Source organism: Callospermophilus lateralis, chromosome 1 (assembly GCF_048772815.1).
Source record: "Callospermophilus lateralis isolate mCalLat2 chromosome 1, mCalLat2.hap1, whole genome shotgun sequence".
Taxonomy (NCBI): Eukaryota; Metazoa; Chordata; class Mammalia; order Rodentia; family Sciuridae; genus Callospermophilus; species Callospermophilus lateralis.
Genome location: NC_135305.1, coordinates 80,517,362 through 80,539,418, shown reverse-complemented (window position 1 = coordinate 80,539,418; position 22,057 = coordinate 80,517,362). Strand labels below are relative to the sequence as shown.

Here is a 22,057-nt window from a genome sequence, read left to right as displayed (position 1 = left end):
TAGCAAGGAAACAAGGAGGGTAAATGAGTTGCCAACAACTAACACCTTAAATACCCAACTCTTCCTACCCTCCTCAGTCCCCTCCCTACTTCTTTTGTTTTCTAAGGTTGGTCTGAAAATAATTTCTGTACTCATCAATTATCAAGGAGTTTTTTCATTAAAGTTCTCATTCTCCACCTCCCTAAAAGAATGAATACTTTACAGTTTTCACCCAAGTTAAGTAGTATAATACCATATAGAATGGCAATAAAAAGGATCCTCTACAATTATGTATAAAGTTTACCTGATAGAGAAAACTCGATTCCTGATTTAATAGTAAAAAAATCAATTTCTCTCTTACTGATTAATGTGTAAATCTTTGATTTTAAGAAAAACAGTTGAAAATATTCCAGGTTTTAGTTAGTCTAGATTAATTTTGCAATTTAAAAAAATTGCAATTAATGGCAATTTTCTTTACTATAAAAAATTAAGATTCTTCTATTGTATCACTTCAAAGTATAAAAATCCCAACCTAAAATCATTTTACAAATAATCCTGTTCTCGGATTTTAAATTTCTTAGGTGTTAAAGTGTTATAAAATTATTAGTTCTGTAATCTTTAGCAATGTATTATATAGTCTTTAAAATTTAATCAATTAGTTCAATATAAACCATTTTTTAATGACTTTGATGTTTCTGAAGAATAATTTTACTTGAAAGCTTCAAAAATCCTATTAACTCCATTGGTGAGATATAGTTGAATTATACAAAATGTAAATAATAATTGTTTTAAACAGTTTTTTTGTACTAATCAACTCATTTTTAAAATTTGTTTTTGTAAAGCTAGTCAAATAACTTTTAGTATTATGACATGGCAGTGTTACTTTAATCAGTTTTTAGAGACTAGAACTAAATAAAGATAGTTTTTCCAAATGAGTTCACAGAGGATGTGTAGCTCACTTTTTCTGAGATTTAACAATATAGAGAAACATTTTTGAACTTAGTGATTTAAAGTAATTTTATCTAAGTTTTTAATGTTTCCCGAGGAATGATTGTTTCATTGGTTTTTGACCAAATCGAGTATGTCAAGACTTGAAAATGAAAAATTATCTGTGAACAAATTAGTAAGTCATATTCCCAACAGGAACATTTCCTTTTCTCCAGATAATGAAAGATTGGTAAAGTCTGTTATGAAATTAGATATACCAAACAAATCTATACTTCCTTATTTTCTGTTATGATCAGAGTTCTGATCTTGTTAATTTATTTTTGAAAAGACCAATAACAATATTTTAAAATAATAAAAACCTACCCAAAGCATGAGTACCTAGAATGCACCACTGTGGCTATCTACCTTTTAAGTTAACCCAATTAAATATGATTATTTCGTTTGTTTCGTGTTTTTCCAAGCCAAATTCATATGTATTTTTTCTCACCATGTCCATCAAACGTCAGTAAAATTAGAATATTTCAGCTACAGAAATCGTTAATCCTTCAAGGTCGGCCTCAGCTTGACTGCTCTTAGGGCTGATTTAACGAAAACGTGGTCTCGGCATAGTTGATCTTACCCGGAATTTTTCGTTTGCTTTTTTTGGAGGGGTTGTTTGGTTTTGCTTAAAACAACCCTGCGGACCACAAAGGGGGTTAGAAAGGGAGGGGCAGAATGAGTCGATTCCTTGAGAAGCTCAGGAAAGATCAGGCAGCTGGAAACGTATTTGGTTGTAGTTTTAAACAACAACAAAAAAAAGGTATAAATTCTAAGTGGTTGGAAACGAAGATGTGTGTGACTCCAGCTGCTGAGCATGGCGCAAACCCAGGACCTCTGGGCGCTGGACGATGGGGGGAAGGGAGGGGATTCTGCGGGCACCACGCGGTCAGCCCAAAGGGCGGGCTTCCCACGCGGACGCAAAACTATTTTCCACCCCTCCTAACAGCTACCTCCTTCCTTCTTCCTTGGGGGTTGGAGTTGGGGGCGAGCAGTTAAAGGGCAAGAAAAATGAGCGCAAGAAAAATGGAACCCGATCCGACCCCTCAATCACAACAAAACCATTGAGGGAGCAAAGGGTTATTTTCGCGCCACAAAAGATGGAAATCCAGGGGCGGCTCGGGGGCCAATGGGTGGAAACCAGCAAACGGCTCGGGAGGAGGCAGCCAACGATGATAGGCTCCCTTCCTCCGCCAATCGGGTGAGAGGACCACCCCCGCTAGCCAGGGGCGGTGTCTCTCTCGACGCCGGTTGCTCAACTTGGTCTTGGAGCCCCGCCCCGGGGACGCTTTCGCGCGCCGTCTCGCGGCCCGGCCCCGCCCCAGGCGGAGACACTGGGATCTGCGAGGGCTTCTTGTTCTCTTTCTCCGTGGGTATCGAGCATCTCGAGCGCAGGGGAGCCCTTCGCGTGCCAGAAACTGAGGCCAGAGGTGCGGGAGGGTCACCAGATGTACACTGCCAATCGGATCCCGCGGCTCGCGCCGGGCGCGGGGAAAGCAAGGATCTCAGGTGGGGTTGCTCCGCGAGGGGAACCATAGAGGCTCCCCCCGGCCCTCACGTCTATCCTCGCCACGCGGCTCCTCGCGGAGGGACGCACCCCAAGGCGGAGCCAGAAGCGCGCTGTCCCGCGCAGGACCAGGGGAGGGCCGTCCAGTGGTCAAGGCCCTGCTAGGCGGCAGGCGATCCACGAAAGACCTTCCCGAGTGTTGAGCTGGGAGGATCCCGCCCTCTTTCTCCGGGCAGAGCCGGAGGAAAATGGAAACAAAACCACCCCATCTCCTGGGCACTTTTTTTTTTTTTTTTTTTTTTTTAATTTCAAACAAAAATAAATGACAGATTCTGGAGCGTGGGCAGAACCAGGTACCGCTAATCAACCCACTAGTTTAAACAGATCAGAGTCCAGTAGAGCTGTTTGAAAGACTAAGAGTGTGTTAAAAATGCCTCCTATGAGGCCCTGGAGACGCGGCGGGCATTGTTGTGCCCACTCGCGTGAAGGTCGCAGGCGGTCGGGAGCGGGGTGGGAGCGACAGGATTGCCCTTTCCCCCCACGCCTGCCCAGCATTTCCCCCACAACCTGTGGATGCGGCATCGGTAACCGACTTCCTATACATACCTTTTTCTCCTGTAATATTGCACTGACCATAAGAAACATTTTTACTGTCCGTTAGGTCAGCAGATGAGGTGCAACTCTCCAAAGAGTAAATCGATGAGCGGGAGTCTTTTCTTTGTGGAATTAAAATTAATTAGAAGCCACAACTGTTTCAAATGAACTTGGAGTAGTCCAGATTCAGTTAATTGGTGTGAGATTAATAAAGACAGTAAATTATACCGACTTATATTCGTGCTTAAAAATCCACCGAAGACATTTTTGCACTCAGTTACCCATGATCTTTTTACTCTGCCGTTGAGTATATATCCCTCAAATGCTTGCAAGATTGTAAATAGATTATATCCCTGTCCCTTTTTGATGTCTGAGCTTTTATTGCTCGTGTATGTTTTTAGGTTCCTAGCCAGAGTATCCAGTTTATTACAATAATACACAGATTAAGTTCACAAGAGTCCCAGGAACACATTTCATCAAAACAGCACACATTTGTTTTAAATTCCAGCTGTTAGATTTGTTTGATAGTGACAGATAGGCATGGGCTAGTATTTATGAAAAATAAACAATTTTCCTCATGGTTTACAAGTAGTTATTTCCTTTGGTCTTGGTTTTAATAAGAACAAATACACTAAACTATCCAGAAGCCACCATTCCCATCAACTTTGGAAGCAAGCTGAATATAACAAACCTGTTGTTATGAAAAAAATTAACTAAGAGTTAAATGATCAACAGATTGTAATATTTAAAGTGATCTTTAGAAAAGCAAATACAAATCAAAAATATTTCTCAATAATTTTTGATCACATGCAACAGGTACTTAAAAAATAAATTCATAACTTTATATTGACAGAGTACCAAAGAAGTCATAAGCATACATTGTATTTTTCCCTTTTTAGAACCGTCTCTTGAAAAGCATGAAAGTGAAAAATAGTAGGCTCTCTAAAAAGAGAAATTTCGCCACTGAAATATTTCCATATTGAGCTCATTAATACAGTTCTAAACACTGACACAAAAACACGTTTTTCCCATCTTAAAGTTAAAACATCTCACTAAATTAAACTAAATGAAAATATTGTGAAAGTGTGTTTGCATTTATAAAGTTGAATTTGCTTGGCAGCAAAGAAAAACCTGTTAGAACAGTGGCATTTAAAATGGATGATCTGACACCTTCCGGTTACTGAACACAAAATTCTAAGTTCCTTTTAAAAGACAAAATATAAAGACCCTTTATATCCTGAAATAATTCCAATGTTTAAAAATAATCTGCTATTCACCTTTTAATTGGAAAACATCCTTTTTAAGTGCCACAGTTTTGACAGAGGCGCAAACTTTACCAGTTGTCAATTACTGATGTTTCCAATATAAATCACAATTATTTTCTCTTCACACTTTTAAACTATTAAGAAAATCAAGTTATGAGTGTTTCTATTTCCATGCTAAATAGAATTTTACATTTTAAAAATTAGCTTTTTATCTTTTTCATGAAATACTTGTTAAAAATATATCACAAGTATCTGATACAAACGAAGGCTTTTGAGTGCAGTACACAACCATTAAACGAAGGTGGGAGATTTCCACAAGAACCTCAGCACTGCTTCTGTTTCCGTATTCCTGGTGTCCAGTTCACATTTTGTTGGCCCAGGAAGGCTCCACCGGGCCCAGACCCTCCCCCACTCACCAACCATTGTACTCCTTACATACAGGAAAAATTATGAATGGCTCGCATGGTCAAATGCAGGCAGAAAGAGACTCCAGCAGTTTTTCAAGAGCGAATACCACCTAGGGAAATGCAGAGCAGTCTTCCTGTTTAAGAGTCCCAAGTTCTCCAACTAAAATTATTTAAATGAAAGTGCTAGCCTACCCAGACCCTCCCCCTCTAAGAAACCACAGGAAGAGAGGGTTTCCCTTTAAGTACCGACTTTTCCCACTTTGACTTTGCTCCTCGGGCTGCTCAAACCCCCGAGGTCCCCATCCCCACAGCAGAAACCTCCGCTCTTGCGCTCCCTTCCCCCACCGGTGGCCAAGCCTGCCCCCGGCCTCATTTATCCCTGAGTCTTTCTGAACCGAGCAGCCAATGGCAAACGCGAAGCCTAGAGCCACCGCGAGCTCAGGCGGAGGAGGTGTCGCCCAGACACCCGCCCAGGACGCTGCGGGCTCCCCTCCCCCACCGCCCGGGCCCCCGGCCGCCCCACACCCCGCTGCCCGAGGCCCGAGGAGGGTGCCGAGGGTGCGGCGCGTCTGCCCGCCTCTCCCGCCCCCACCCAACCCACTCCCTGTCTGCGTTTCCGCCAGCCTGGTAAACGTGCTCGAGTCTTTGCCGGGGTTACACTCCTCCTTGTCATCAAAGCCACCAGGCGAGTTCAAGATTGTGACTGTTCGGTTTTGTTGTTAATCACCTATTTTTAAAAATCGAATGATTAAAACTAGAGGAGCTAGAGCTGAGGAATTGTCAAGTTAGCACCGTTACTCTTTTCCTTATTTAAAAGGAAAATCAGTATTCTAACCCTTCCTCCCTTCGCGGATCCGCCCTAACCAGATAACCCTTTCTAAACTCGGGTGGTGACAGTCAGCTCCCCGCGCGGCACTCCCCCCTGCAGCCCGGCTGCGGCTGCTTTAGCATTTTTCCCTATTCCTCCTCCCCCTCCTCAGGGTCCCTCGCCCAATCTCGTTTCCCCTCCCCCTCTTCCTCTCGCTTGCTCTTTTTTTTTTTTTTTTTTTCCTCCCTTTCCTCCGAAACCCACTCTAATTGAGGCGCTGGGATTCCTCACGTGAGACGTTGATTTGTAGTTTGAACACGTGGCTCATTCAAAAAGCCGGACACTCCGAGCGGATTTTTTCCGCCTCCTGCGCCTTGCTCCCTCCTCCCCGTCTCCCCTCCCTCCTGCCAGTCACCCTTCTGGGTTTTTTATGGGGAGGCGGCGCCTGCCTCTCGTAGTGTGATATTTTCACAGTCCTCTGGCCGATGCCAAAGGGGTTGGGGAGAAGAGACAAAAAGTAGTTTTTTCCCCTCCTCCTCCTCCTTTCTCTTGCTAATCCCGCCTCCTCCTCAGAGTTAGGAAGAGTCGTTGATGCGTTTGGGTTATAGCTAGGCTTTTTCTTTTCTTTCTCTTTTTTTAATACTTGGAAAAACAAGAACCCTCGGATCCGATTTTTCGCTTCTCGTTCTTATGCTTGGTTCTTACTGTGTTTGTGTATTTTAAAGGCGAGAAGACGAGAACAAAACCCTCCGGATCCATCCATCACCGTGGGTGGTTTTAATTTTTCGTTTTTCTCATTTTTTTCTAAAACGACCACTCTTAACAATGAACAAACTGTATATCGGAAACCTCAGCGAGAACGCCGCCCCTTCGGACCTAGAAAGTATCTTCAAGGACGCTAAAATCCCGGTGTCGGGACCCTTCCTGGTGAAGACGGGCTACGCGTTCGTGGACTGCCCGGACGAGAGCTGGGCCCTCAAGGCCATCGAGGCGCTTTCAGGTGGGCCCCAGCCCGGGCGCCCGTCCGCCCCGGCCCTGCGCCGCCTGCCCTAGCGGGCCGGGCGTCTCCGCGGGGCCCCAGGCCCGGCCCGAGCTTGGAGCGGGGGTGAGGCCCGAGCGCTCACACGCGTAGGGGCACGGGGCTTTCCTCGGCTTCAGCTGCAATTTGGGGTCCGCGACTCGGCCCCCGGCCACGTTCGCCCGGCGAGGGCAGACGCGCTGTCAAGACGCCCCGGCGCGGGCTGGAAGGCGCGCTCTCCCACCGCCCCGCCCGGGCCGGGCCCAGCGCGTGCTCCAGGCCCGGGGCCTCCGAGGCCGGGCGCAGACGCGCGCTTGTTTCTTCTTCCTTGGTGTTTTCCTCTGGACGTTATTTACAGCGTCTGCTTCTCTGTCCCCCGGCCCTGGAGAACAGAAAGTGCCCTCCACCCAGTTGCTCGTGAGGCCGCGCGGGCTGGTGCCTCGCACAAGCGGCCCAGCGCTCCCTCTCCACACGGCTGGAGAGGAGCGAATGGGCCGGATTACCGGGTTCCACTTCACCCCGTCGGGCAAGCAAGGGGGCAGGTGGGCGGAGGCGGCCGCCTGTCTCCAGAAAGGGAGCCACAGCCACGGTGCTGCGCCTTTAGCCGCTCTCCCGGCCCCAGCATTGGGCGACTGCGGCCTCTGGGGGTGACTGGGTGCGCTCGGCCTCGGGGACAGAGCGTGGTAGGACCGCGGGCTGGCGTGGGACACTCAAAGGAAAGCTGCAGTGGGGACCCTTTGGGAATCCTGTGCCTTATAGCTCAGACTTGATGGGGACGCTTAGCCGCCGGTGGCGCCTGGGTTCAGTTGACTGAGCTATATCTCTGGCTGTACTCTCTCTCTCCTCTGCTGTCCCCGACCCCTTCCTGCCACTCCCTGCCCTCTCCACCGCGAAGTGTTCGGGTCAGGCCTGGGTTTGAACAGAGAGAAGGGCCGGGGCGCCCCCTCCCCCGAGTTTGTCCTGTGGGGAGTGTCCAGGAGGTGAGAGTAGTGGCCATCTCCCTTTTGCGGACCTTGGGTTGGGTGACTCTTTGATGTGGGGGGAGAGGCGGCGGCGGGGTGGGGGGGCTAGAATGTTACCCAGATCGTGGGTCCAGCAATTGATCTCTTTCCTCAACCATCTGTAAGTTTAAAACCCACACCCACCTGAGGGGGTCAGCTTCCTATTTAGTGGCCCTGGCTACTCTCTTCAGCCTTGAGCCTCGTTCTGGCCGTGGGGTCCATTCCGGGTGTCAGGAACCATTTGTGTCGCCGCTTAGTCTGTGCAGGTCTTTAGGGTAGGGAGAACCGCCGAACCTGACCGACGGTCTCACTTCTTGTATTTCCACAGGTAAAATGGAACTGCACGGGAAACCCATAGAAGTTGAACACTCGGTCCCCAAAAGGCAAAGGTGAGCTTGCTTATTTTGTTCTTACCCAGTTTTGAGGAGGCAAGACAAAACACAGCTGAAAACAATTTCTTTTTCTTTTACACTTAAGTGACTGCAGTATGGCTTGGCCTTTCTTGTCTTTTCTCTCGGTTTAAGTTTATGGCAAGGCTGTTTGTTGATAATTCTGGGAAGGAATAGAGGGCTTGTCTGGGCCCCTGCTGCTGGTTTATTGTTACTGGTTATAAAAGTCTGTCAAGGAAGCTCTCACAGCTAATGTTCTTTGCAGAGCAGGTCAAGTTACTAGAGCAGGAAATCAATCTCTAGGATCAGTCTTTGAGAATTTGCCAGATTTAGGAAGCTATGGATGATCCCCATACCTACAGATCCAGGATAGGTGAAGGTACCTGTCCACTTCTTTTGGTGTGGCAGCCCTGCCTTCTCTTTCTTTGGTTGAGACACCATGGTGGGCGCTTCTGAGAGGAAAGGTTTTTTTTTTTTTAAACCCTGTATGTTGGCTAGTGGGTGTTGGAATATGTGAGTGAACCTGGGCTTCTCCAACCCAGAAGTGCCTTTCAATCACTCCAGAGTTATGCAGGTTTCTGCAAACACTGCCTTTGTCCATGCTTCCTGGCCCTTTGGTATGATTTCTGCATACAAATAACCGCCCAGAGATAGTGAAGTCTGGAAGATTTGTGCTATTTCAGCAGTGGGATTTCTCTTCTCCAAGAGCATATGTAGTGTGTCACTTTACAAAATATTTGCAGACTCTTTAGCCACTGAAGTGTTTTGAAGAAATGGCTTCTTTCTCTAGTGCAGGCCTGTTCAGGGCTCTGTAATTCTAACTGGAAAGGAACTGGTCCCTCCCAGTGCCTCTGGGGTTGGCCTGTACCCTTCTGGGTTTTGCAAAGTGGGGTTAGAGTTACTGCCTTATACCTTCCCCCATCCTGTGCCAAACAATAAGCTTGAAGTTAATTCAAACCAGGTCTGCTTGTGTCTCCTTAAGTATTGGTAAGTGTGTGTGTGTGTGTGTGTGTGTGTGTGTGTGTGTGTGTTTGTTTGTGTGTGTTCTGGAGAGCCTGAGGGGTTAGCTTTGCAGAGATAGGTGGCAGGAAAAAAAAAAAATTCTGCCTGTTTCTAGATTGAACTTTTTTCTCCCAGGCACAGCATTTTCACATATCTTGTTTATAGTGCAGAACTGGTTTGGATTTTTGTGGATTTCTTTATGTGCTTAATTTTCATTAGGATAATTGGAGAGATAGTCAAGTGACCTTATTTAATTATAGTTGGGCATTTTGGTAGGGATCAAGTTATAGTATGGTATACTTCTTTTTAAGAACCTTCTAAAATAATGGGTACTGAAAAGTATCTAAATTGATCTTAGTTTTACAGGAATTGAAAAATGAAGGGAGAAGTCATATCCCCTCAAAGAAAGTTTAAAGATAAAATCTATGAGTTGATTACCTTGGGTAAAAAAAACAAACAAACAACAACAAAAAAAAACAACTGTAAGCACATTCTACAAATTCTAACTGGTTTCATGTTTAGTCAATGTGTTTTCCTGTGTGTGTGTGTGTGTGTGTGTGTGTGTTCTGGAGATTGAATCCAGGTCCTCAAGCATACTAGGGAAGCACTCTACCACTGAGCTCCTTTCCCAGCCCTTAGTTTTCATCAAATGTTGTATTAAAGATAGGCAAATGATTTTATTTGAAGAACTCGCATTTTAGCATTTCAGTTTCTAAATGTCTTGAGTTCTACAGTTCATTGACCTGCATGTAATTTTGCCTTATCCTCTGCTTTTCTTTTATACTCTGAGGTTAGTTTCTCCACACGTGTAGGGAATTAAATTAGAAACATTGTCTGGTAACAACTGTTTTATTCTTAAAGGCTTTTGCTGCAGCCTAAAAATATGCTTAGTTACTTGTTACTTTATAATAAACACAAGTTCCTCTTTTGGAAAACAGAAAGCAAAATGTTACCAGTAGCAGCAAATATTCATCAGTGGAAAACTTCTTCAGTTTATTAACAATGTAGATTAAATTTTCAAGCTCATTTTTCACTAGCTAAAATGCTTAGGATTTTAAATGATAGTATTTTGCTAGCAAAGTAAACAGGACTGAGTACATTGGAGACTTATAAAAACTGATTTGGAAGAACAGCTGAGTACTATAAATCCTTTGCTTCTGCTGAAATGTCTTAAAAGTAGAGCCTTCTTTTTCTGCCTTGGTAAATTTGCTGGAAATCTACATTACAATTTTGCTTTAACTGAACCTTGGAGCTATGATGTAGTTTTCCTTATCTGGATTGTTTCATCTGTGCAGGGTCTGGAAGAGGGCCAAGAAGGCATCCTGGGGACCATGTGCCCAGTACCTATGGCTAAGTTAAGAGGTGGCAATGGTGGGGTTTGATAGCAAGTTGATTGCCTCAGGTCAATCCTGTAAGCCTGCTGGATTTCAGGTGGTGTGGTGTTATTTATTTATTTTTTCTGGACCTTGGTATTGAACCCAGAGGCTCTTAACCACTAAGCCACATCCCCAGCCCTTTTTATGTTTAATTTTAAGACAGGGTCACGCTTCCTTGCTTAGGGCCTCAATAAGTTGCTGAGGTGGACTTTGAACTTGTGATCCTTCTGCCTCAGTTTCCCGAGCTGCTGGGATTACAGATATACACCACAGTGCTTGGCTCCAGATTGCGTTCTTTTTTGTTTGTTTTGTTTTGCTTTTAGTTGTAGTTGAACACACAGTATCTTTATTTTTATGTGGTGCTGAGGATCAAACCCAGTGCCTCACACATGCAAGGTAAGTGCTTTACCACTGAGCTACAGCCCCAGCCCCCAAATTGTGCTCTTAATGCTTAGAAGTAGTTTCATTCCATCCCATCATCATGTGAGCATCTGAGACAGCCACACCCCTTTGTGTAGCAGTGACCTTTATACCTGCTGTGCAAGGCATGTTGGGAACCTGGAGCCAGAGAATGCTTATGGCAGCACTCTGAGATGGATGAATGGACTTGCACTGACTAAACAGAGGAGCAGGTCCAGGAGGTGATTGGATGCTTGGCAAACTGGCCTAGCTGTAACTGCTAGCACTGTTGTGTGCGAAAAGGGGTATTGTTGAGTTTGGTTCAGATCAAGCTTACTTCCTGATTACCCAAGTCTCAAGGGAATGTGGAAGGAATGTGGCTTTTCTGCATTCAGATATCCTTCAGTTGGGGAAGATTATAGTAGTACCATATAGAGCTTGAGGTCCTTCACATCCAAATACATACCAAATAAAGAGAAGATTACATTGGGTTGCATTTTAGGTTACAAATATAAAAGATGCAGCATAGGAAGTCTTGGTGGTGACTTCAAGGTATACACTTAAATTTTTTTCCTCTTGGAGGTAAAGGTGAGTGTGGAAATAGTTGTGATTTTGAAAGGTTATTTTAGGGGCTGGGGATGTGGCTCAAGTGGTAACACACTCACCTGGCATGCGTGCAGCCCGGGTTTGATCCTCAGCACCACATACAAACAAAGATGTTGTGTCCACCCAAAAACTAAAAAATAAATATTAAAATTCTCCCCCCCCCCTTTAAAAAAAAAAAGGTTGTTTTAGCTGAGTTTGGTTGAGAGAGCCACCTCTATCTTGTGGGCATTGTATGAACCCGTATGTGATTATATAAATAGCACTGTCCTTTTTTTGTTATGTTGTGGGCTGTTGGGCATGGGAGAGGGAATGGCAAAGTTGCTGACATGGAGGGAACAGGATGGTGGTTTTTAGTTAAATTTCTGCAACTTTCAATTTCTGAAAAAATTTTAAAATTTTATACCTTTTTTTTTTTTTTTTTTTTTTTTTTTTGGTACTGGTGGTTGAACCAGGGGTGCTCTATCTTTGAACTACATCCCCAACTCTTTTTATTTTTTATTTTGAAATAGGGTTTTGCTAAGTTTCTGAGGCTGGTCTCAAGCTTCCAATACTCCTTCAGCCTTCTGAGTAGCTGGGATTAGAGACGTGTCTTGCCACACCTGCGTACAGCCTAACTATTTTTGATCAAACATTCACAATTTAGCTGTTGGCCTTGATTAGGATTATGTGTAGCAGGAAACACATTTAAATAAAGGAGAGAAAATGGCATAATATTATAGGTAATATATTTTTTTTCCCAAGAAGAATCCTTTAAACTCAAATGTTCTTGAAAAAAAATAATAACTTTTATTTGGAATACTTATTTAACACATAACTTGGATGAGGTTTTAAATGCATTTTACTTTAAGTCTCCATTTAGAAGCTAGCGTTGCATTTTAATAGTAAAGTACAGAATAGGATGGTGCCATGACCACCAGTGTGCCCCTTAGCCATCATGTATAAACCCTCACTGTGGGCCAACTTCAAAGTCTTAGGATATCAAACTATTTTTTTTTTTTTTTTTTTTTAATTTTTGTACCAGGGAATGAACCCTGGGTGCTCAACCACTCAGCCACATCCCCAGCCCCTTTTTATTTTTTATTTTGAGACAGGGTCTTGCTGAGTTGCTTAGGGCCTTGTGTGCACCAAGCTGCGTGGCATAGCTAAAATTTTAATGTAGAACATTTAAGCACAGGTATGCATATCAGTACCCCTTCTTTAAGGTATGGTACAGGTGAATCTTGTGTAGTGCCTTTCTCACACATGCAAATATTTGAGGTTTCGATTGTTAATTCGTAACAAGCAAAGGTATCTGGAGTGCCCATTTTAGGATCAGCAATGTGTAACTGTAGATGGAGGGATTTTACTTGATTCATTGTTTTCTCAGTGCAGCTTGAAAGATTTTTTTTTTCTTTATTTTTGTATAAGGAATTGAACTGGAGGTCACTCTACTATTGAGGTATATCCCTGACCCTATTTATTTATTTATTTATTTATTTAGAGTTGCTGAGGCTGGCCTCAAACTTGGTATCCTCCCTCCTAAGCCTACCAAGTCACTGAGATTATACCTACTTTACAAGCCTCCCCCAACAGATAATCAAACCCACACAGGCTAGACAAGTACTCTCCCACCAACCCACATCCCCAGCCTGAAAGATTTGTTACTTTGACCTTCCTAGAATGTTTAGAAACTAAATGTTAAGTAACTTCTACCATGTGTCCACAGTAAACCAGAGAAAGATATTATAGAAATGTGATGTGTGCCCCTGGAGCCAGTGGGAATTGAGAATCTTGGCTTCTGTTTTTGGATTTTCTTTTGATTTGTTTGATCACTGACATTCTCTGTTCAGGCCAAATGCCCTTATAATAAGCTATAAGGGGGCATGTTTTGTTCTGAGGTTTTGTCACTCTGCTTGAAATAAATGGGTTATCAGCTAAGGCTCAAAAATATCTTTTGGAATTAGAGATGAGGTTTTCCCTCTAAGAAGCTTGACGTGAATTTTTCTGTAGTATGGTAGCTCAGTTGCTTTTGCTTATGTACCTCATTCAGTCAGCAAGTGGGAAATTATCTTTGCCATGCTTTGAGATCCTTTTATGAGCAGTTGTGTTGATTTTAAAGTGAAGCTGTTGAACTACCTTTATCTATTTGAGGTGACTCCATTATAATTGTCCTTAGCTGCATTCAGGCAGCAGCTTTTCTAGCAGTAACTAATTTTTGAAAGGTATGAATTATCCATTCAGTAATGCTGGCAGTTGGTTTGGTCTGGGAGGAAGGAGAGGCGGAAAGATGGTTAGTTGTGCTATTCTTAGCTGAGTTTCCTTTATCGACTATTGCCTCTGATTCAGGCTTTCAGAGTCATAAGACAGGAGGTGGCAGTGTGGTAGCAGTGACCAAAGGATAGGACTGGCATTCTTAGACTCTCTGCCCCATAAATCTGTGTTTACAAATTGGCTTCGACTGCCAGGATTTTGCTTAAAGGCTGGTGGCAAGCATGTTTTGAGTGCTCCATTAAAATCAAGGGTATAATTTATCATGGTCTGAAGTTGTATTTTGGCAAGTGTTCAGTATTGGTAAATAGTTATAAATATTAACATAGTGTGTGAATTTTATTGCCCTGAAGGGGAATACATAGTACAGCAATTGTACGTTTTTTAGAGAATTATCCTGAGACCATTTAACTTGATTAGGAAATGGTTTGAAGTTATCATAGATGTAGTCCAAGAAAAATCCAATGGAAGTATAAGAGGAAAGAGTCCCAAGTTCTTAGAATATTTGGCATTATCAGATAGTTCCATAGGGAGCAGATTCTATTGTGGTCATGGTATTTTAGTTATCTATTACTGCCTAACAATCCACTCCAATCTTCTTGTGATGCTATGGGTCTGTCAGGTCATTGGTTCTGTTCCATGTGATGTCATTTTGGGTCATTTACTAAGGGTGGCAAAAAGATTCCTAGAAAGCTTCACTCATGTAACTGGCCCCATGGGCTGCTTCTTTGATCTTTCTCCACACAGTATCTCATCATTCAGTAGTAGCCTGAACAGCTTTAATAGCACAGTGACCAAATGCCTCAAGTGAAACCGGAAGCTGCTTATTCACTTAAAGATAGATCCCAACTGGGCCTGGTGGTACATGCCTGTAATCCCAGTGGCTGAGGAAGTTGAGACAGGAGGCTCAAGAATGTTGCTTCTGTTCCATTCCATTGATCAAGACAAGTCACCAAGCCAGTCCAGATTTAAGGAGGATGTGTAGCAGAGTATGGTGTTGCATGCCTGTAATCCCAGGGGCTCAGGAAGTTGAGGCAGGAGGATCATGAGTTCAAAGCTAGCCTCAGCAATTTAGCAAGGGCCTAAGCAACTTGGTGAGACCCTGTCTCAAAATAAAATATTAAAAGAGCTGGGGAGGTGGCTCAGTGATTGAACGCCCCTGGGTTCAACCCCTGGCACACAAACAACAAATAAACAAAACCAAAAAGGAGGATTTGGAAAGAGACTCTATTTCTGGATGGAGGAGTGGCATGTGTGGAGCGAGAGGGAGAAATGGGTGGGTTTTTTTTCCTTCTTTTTTGGGCAATACTAGGGGTGCTCTACCACTGAGTTACATCCCCAGCCCTTTTTAATTTTTGAGACAGGCTCTCAAGTTGTCCATGCCAGCCTCTGACTTGGCATCCTCCTCCCTCAGCCTCCTGAGTTGCCAGAATTACAGACAGGCATATGCTTCCAGGCACTGCAGTATTGGCCATCATTAGATTATCTTCCACAAATTGGTGAAGTGGCTTCAAAATGCTTGGAACAGGGCTGGGGATATAGCTCAGTGATGGAGCACTCACCTAGCATCAGCAAGGCCCTGGGTCCCATCCCCACTGCAAAAACAATCATTGAAAACAAACAAACCTAAAAACCAAACACAATATCTGAAAACTTCATTGGAAATGGGGAGGCAGCCCCCAATGTTATACCTTGGGAAGAAAATATTAGTAATGGAGATAATGGAGATAATGAGTAGTGGCCGTTCTCTGTTCAGAGTGATCTAAGTGATCTAACAGGCAACAGGATTTGCTGATGCATTAGATGAGAGGTTTGAGAAGAGTTAAAAATGAAAAGCCTTTTTTTTTTTTTTTTTTTTTTTCTGGTCAAAGCAATCAGGTATAAGGAAAATGGGTCCATTTTTCAAAATGGAGAATTTTGGGAGAGGAACAGATTCTTGGGTAGAAATTGGCAATTTTGATGTTGGCATTTGTTTCTAATATTTAACTAGAAATTCAAATAAGAAGTTGGGTAGGTACTTGGCTATATTTTCAGTGTAGCCCAATTGAAGGTAAGAAGCCTAAGTGAAAATTAGTGTCTTCATTAGCTTACTTTTGAAGCCATGAAACCATTAGTCAGGATAGATCACCAAGGGATTGAGCCTAAGGCTCTGGAAGGAAGGAGAGGGCAGTAAAGCAGGTAGACAAAAGGGAACTGTGACCACCTTCTAGAAGTGAAGGGAGCCTGTGGAGAATGGAGGGCGTGATCAGCTGTGCTGTGGATGTTACCACTTAAGAGTCTGTGGTTTAGATCAATGGTAAGCGAATGGGGGTGGTGTTAAATCTCAGCCTTCTGGCTCTGCTGTAAATAGATGGGAATTGTGGATTTTGGAGCTAACTGGAATGTAGTCTTTCCAGAATTCATTTATTAGTATCTTGATTCATTTTCTTAATTTCCAGAGACACATACAAGCATATTCGATTTATTATGTATTAGAGATGGGAAAAATCTCCTACATTTAATAGATCCTCTTGCTCAGTGGACAAGGCTTGTTTGAAATAGTGGGATATCCCATTGCTGTATGACTATTGATTTGCTCTCTGGAATATTTAGAATTTTTTTGTGACTTTGAGCTAACTTTCTTTGGACAAGTCATTTTGCTTTAATTTTTTTTTTTTTTTGTTGTTGTAGATGGACACAATACCTTTATTTTATTTTATTTTTTAATGTGATGCTGAGGATTGAACCTAGTGCCTCCCATGTGCAAGGTGGGCGCGCTACCACTGAGCCAGACTCCCAGCCCTCTTTTGCTTTTTATTAACATACATTTGGAAAATTCTCTGAAGCTATCTTAGGTTCTAAAATCATAGAGATCAAATTGAGTACTTCTGTTTAGTAGGTTAAATACATAGTTTGACAAGCAGAGGTTGAAACTATTGGCCAAAACATTTATGGATATCATGGGCTAGTTTAAAATAACTTTGGGCTGGGGCTATGGCTCAATAGTAGCGCACTTGCCCGGCATGTGTGAGACACTGGGTTTGATTCTCAGCACCACATATAAATAAATAAATAAATAAATAAATGTATGTCTATAAACAAGTTAAAAACTATTTAAAAAAATAACTTTAAACACTTTTTTTTTTTTTAAATTTGGGATGCCAGTGTATATTAAGCATTCCTTTCATTTCATTCATAAAACTTTTGCTATAAGAAATATCTTTTGGGGGCTAGGGTTGTAGCTCAGTGGTAGAGCACTTGCCTAGTATGTATGAAGCATTGGGGTTAAATTACCAGCATCGCATACAAATAAATAAATGGTCCATCAACAACTAAAAAAATAAAAAATATAGGGCTGGGGTTGTGGCTCAGTGGCAGGGCTCTTGCTTCACATGTGTGAGGTACTGGGTTCAATTCTCAGCACCAGATATAAATAAATGAATAAAATAAAGGTCCATCAACAACTAAAAAATGTTTAAAAAATAAAAAAGAAATACCTTTTGGAAGTACCCAAATTCCCTCAGTTTTACATATTTAAAAATCTGGTTCTTTGTAAAAGTGCATGCTTCTGAAATGATTTCTGTCTTTAATGGTCGCAGTAGTTGCCAAACTAGGTGTATGTTAGATCAATTGATTTTGAGACAGAAAACTAGGCCTAACTACCTCCTTTCAAGATATTTTTTTCTTTGTCTATGCAAGTCCTTTGATCCATAAAGTACTATGGAATGTGTTAAATACCTGCTATTTTCAGAAAGGAAAAACTAATAAAAATGAGATACACAATATATTTTTTAGTGGTATTAGTTGCTTTACCAAAGACTTCTCCATAAAGCCCTGGGAGAGGTGACCTACCTGAAGCCCTGCCAGTCATCAGTGGAACCATTTTCTCAGCCCTGCAACTCTGCCCTGCCTGCCTTCATTCCTTCTATTTAAGTTGTCCAAATCCTTAAAGTAGCTTACACAGGAGCCCGATCCTGTTTGCAGTGGCAAGTTGGAGCAGAAATATCCTGTTTCCTTGCCTTCTCTGAAGTATAGAAATCTTGTTTGTCTTCTTTGAAACGTAGGTTTGTTGTCTTCCTTCAGGAAAAAGACAGTAGAGGTAGTCTAGAACTGGGGATTTATAGAATAAAAATACTGACATCCTGTTTTAGGACAGGAAATGGGACTTCTTTTGGCTTTAATTTATTTTCTTAGAAGCTTCATCTTACTGTAAGTGAACTTCAGAGAAGTATGAGAAGGGCCTAAGGAGATGTGAGAGTAGGACAGGGACCACAGAGAGGGAGATGCAGTGGCTTTGGTGGTTGTGACTCGTTGGGATGGGTCTTTAGATTGCAAAAGAGGTAAAGGTGTGTGGAGTGGAGTCCATGGTGTCTGTTTGTCCCATTTTGTTTTCAAGTCTGGTAGTACCCTGTTTGCAGAAGGAAGTGTCTTTTGTTGCTGATTGGTAGAGTAGAAGGGAGAATATGTGCTGAAACCTCTTGGTGAGGAGCCTTGTTGCTTTCCTTATGTATCCTTTTTGGACTGAAGGGTACAGTTTGAAAGATGTAGGATATGAGGTCTTAGATCTGGGTTTAAGTTGACCTCCATTTAATAAATGCAAGGTAGTGTTTAAGGATGAGGAAATTGAGGTCCAAGAAGGTTATAGAAGTGATGCTTCACAGGATCTGGTAGGATTATTATGTGAAACATTAATACAGTACAACCCAATAGTCAACAATGGCAGTTGCTGTATTATTTCCCTTACATTCAGATGTGAAAGTTGGATTAATATGGATTTGGTGGTGAAAACAGAAATATGGAAGATCTTTGTTCTGTTTTGCAACGTGGACTCATTTAAGTAGAAATTTGTGGAGCCTGGCGTGGTGGCACACATCTGTAATCCTAGGGTTTGGGGAGATTGAGGCAGGATCCCAAGTTCAAGGTCAGCCTCAGCAACTTGGCAAGACTCTGTCTCAAAATGGATTGGCAATGGAGCTCAGGTAGAGCGCCCCTGGGTTCAATTCCCAGTAAACCACCTCCAACACACACAGGGTGAAATTTGTGAATGGTGTTGTTTTTGTTTACAGGGAGCATGTATTACTTTTTCTTATTGTATAACCTAGATACAATATTGTATAAATATTGAGTACATTGGTTATTTTTATATATGTGTGCTTTCAAATAAATTAAAAATACAAAGTAAAATGTGAAAAGTACTTGTTTTTCAAATCTCACTCTCTCCATGTGCTTCCCAGGCCTTACCACTGGTTACTTCATATGTTGGTTTCCAGAAATTCTTCTATGCATTATGCATGTAGCCACAGACTTTTTTTTTTTGGTGGGGAGGGTGTGGTACTAGGGATTGAACCAGGATTGAACCCAGAGGTGCTTTACCACTGAGCTACATCCCTTTTTAATTTTTATTTATTTGTTTGTTTGTTTGTTTATTTATTTTTGGGTACTGGGGATTGAACTCAGGGGCACTCAATCACTGAGCTATATTTCAGTCCCTTTTTGTATTTTGTTTAGAGAGGGTCTCACTGAGTTGCTTAGTACCTCGCTTTTTTGCTGAGGCTGGCTTTGAACTCACAATCCTCCTGCCTCAGCCTCCCAAGCTGCTGGGATTACAGGCATGCACTATTGTGCCCGGCTCCTTGCATATTTTTAAAATTTTGAGACAGGATCATAAGTTATTGAGGTTAGCCTTGAACAAACATTTTTGAATATAACAAATCATAATGTTACTATGATTCTTTAAAATTTAGTAATTTTATAACTATTATATCTCAGAATCTTCGGAATTTGGCAGTTCTCTGTCCTTCATTCAGTAGCTGCATTTGTTCAGCATGGATGTACAGTAATTTAATTGTTCTTTTCATAGTAACTCCTGTCGAGCATGCTTCCATGTGTATCATTCAACTCCTTTTAGGAATTTTTTTTCCTGTGGTACTAGGGATTGTACACATGGCTTTGCATGTACTTTATTCTTAGCCCACCAATTTTGGCAATTTTTTGAACTGAGGATTGTTTTTTGCCAAAAGATAAGAACATTTAAATTTAAAAGTGCTTCCCCCCCCAAAAAAAAAAAAAGCTAAATTTCTTATGTTGATGTGGTTGTTTATAATTTGACAACAAAGAAAGCTTCTTACAATGAAGTGTGCAGGGAGAGTTTCGGGACTATCTTTTCAAGCACGGAGGCTTCTAGGGTTCTAGGAACAGCATTACCCTGCTACTGAGAATGTTACGCTGACTTGAGACTGTCCCATTTATTTTAGTTGTGTCCTCTGTATGTTAAAATGAAATAAAAACTGCTGAGCACAGTGACGTGTGCCTGTACTGACAGCAATTCATGAGTTTGAAGTAGGAGGATTCCAAGATGAAGACCAGCCTGGGCAACTTACGCCCTGTCTCAAAATAAAAAACCAGAAAAGGAACTAGAGATGTGATAGAGGACCTGTGTTCGATCCCCAGTTCTGGGGGTGGGGGAAAAATCAGCCAGTTTTGCATTTACCCACATTTTCTTTGAGTTAAATGTGGATGTAATTTTAATTTTCTATATTTGTTATGTGCCAGTTTACCTATTTCTGCATTTCTTTCTAAATTTCAGAAATGAATTTATTACCTATGGCCTAAGCAGATAGAAGATGTGTGCTCATAGTTTATTCCATTCTAGGTTCATGGGCTAGAAAGAACAAGACCCTGTCCTGAAGAAAAGTAGAGTACAGTTGCTTTCACTTTGTTCTGGCTGAATGCCTGGATGATGTTATTTTTATGTTCAATAGTAGCAGTGGCTTGCTGTGATAGTGTTCCTAAAGGTAGGTTAAAATCTTTGCAAGTACCAAAAAAAAAAAAATAAAAAATAAAAAATAAATTTAACTATGTCATAGCGTCTATGAGGTATGCCCCAGAAACACAGAAGGGGCATTAGGCTTATCCTGGGTGTTGGTACAGATAACTTGGCATAGATTCAGAGAAGGAAGTGAAGTCAAGCAGAGGCTAACCCACCAGTGAGAGTGGGAGAGGCAGAGGGGACAACAGGAGCCAAGGCACGTGAGTGTGAAACATCTTGGTGTGTGGGAACTACAAGCTGTTTGGGATTAAAGAGTCACAAATGTGAGGCAGGAGGATCCTGAGGCTGAGCCTAGAAGGGGTTGCTAGCGGAGCCTGTGCACTTAGTAGGGTGACTTTGCTATTCTCATGTGTTTAACTTAGGGGCTCTATCAGTTTAGTAAATGACGTCTAGCAGATGGGTATTTGGGATTATTGTGGACAACTTGATGCCTGGGTTAATTTTTGGCTTTGTTCACCAGACAGCCTATCAAACTGCTTTCTCCTCAGAGTTCCTTGGGAATGACTCTGCCACAAAGCAGTTCAGAGCTGCTCTTATAGGGGTGCCCTCTCATAAAGTAAGTGGAGTAAATTATGATAGTCAATTTGTAATAAGGTTGACTGAACTCATGTTATGATTAATGATGGCAAGACAACCATCCGTAGTGATGATTAAAGCTCCTATAATTGTTGTTTTAAGCTACTGGGGATCGAACCCAGGGGCATATTACTAGGGCTACATTCCTATTCTTATTTTTTTAAATTTTTATTATTGGTTGTTCAAAACATTACATATCTTTTTTATTTTTTATATTGAGACAGGGTCTTGCTCTGTTGCTGAGGCTGGCTTTGAACTAGTGTTCCTCATGACTCAGGAGGCAGAGTATAGGCATGTGCCATGGTGCCCGGCTATTATTTTATTTATTTATTTATTTATTTATTTTTATTAAAGGCATCCCAAATGATATGATGGACCTTTAGAGAAAAAAGTGACACTTTTATATGTTCATGTACTATTAACTGAGTGAAATTAGGGACAGCAACATAAAGCACAGTGGTAGGTAGGGCTGGTGGTATCTTGCTTGGATCCGCACAGACCTCTGTTGGAGTCATTGCTTAGGCAAACTGACTAAACTTTCAGTTTTGTTTTCTTTTTAATTTGTAAATGGGGGTAATAAAACTTATTGCATGGGGTTGTTGGCAATTAAATGATAATATCTGTCAAGGTTTTCTTGGATTATCTGACAAGCAGTATTATCTCAGTAATAAATGTGTGCACTTACAATTTAGCATGGAGGATAAAGGATGGATTTTGGTTCCTGTGTAATCCCATGGTTTGTCTCTTATGTACAGATATATAGAAACGTTTTATAGTTCTTTGTAGAATATGGATTATGCATTGAATAAGTTAAGAATTTGTATATCATATATACAATACATATGTAGTTCTTTGATTCCTAAAATGTGTTTAGTTGTGAAATAGTCTTTTTTGGTGGGGTTACTGAGGGTTGAACTCAGGGACACTCAACCCCTGAGCCACATCCCCAGCCCTATTTTGTATTTTATCTAGAGACAGGGTCTCATTGAGTTGCTTAGCGCCTCACTTTTGCTGAGGCTGGCTTTGAACTCACAATCCTCCTGTCTCAGCCTCCTAAATCACTGGGTTTACAGGTGTGCGCCACTGCATGA

The 22,057-nt window shown here is 42.1% G+C and overlaps 1 protein-coding gene across 3 annotated transcripts in view; it reads left to right on the top strand.

Moving 5' to 3' along the window:
* The first annotated feature begins 6,369 nt into the window (after positions 1-6,369).
* The window catches only part of Igf2bp3 (insulin like growth factor 2 mRNA binding protein 3), a 136,038-nt gene continuing 120,350 nt past the window's right edge, over positions 6,370-22,057 (top strand). For all 3 annotated transcript variants that reach the window (XM_076863399.2, XM_076863391.2, XM_076863381.2), the window contains exons 1-2: positions 6,370-6,544; positions 7,892-7,952. In XM_076863399.2, the coding sequence (XP_076719514.1) occupies positions 6,370-6,544; positions 7,892-7,952 (236 nt within the window). The remainder of the gene's footprint in view (positions 6,545-7,891; positions 7,953-22,057) is intronic.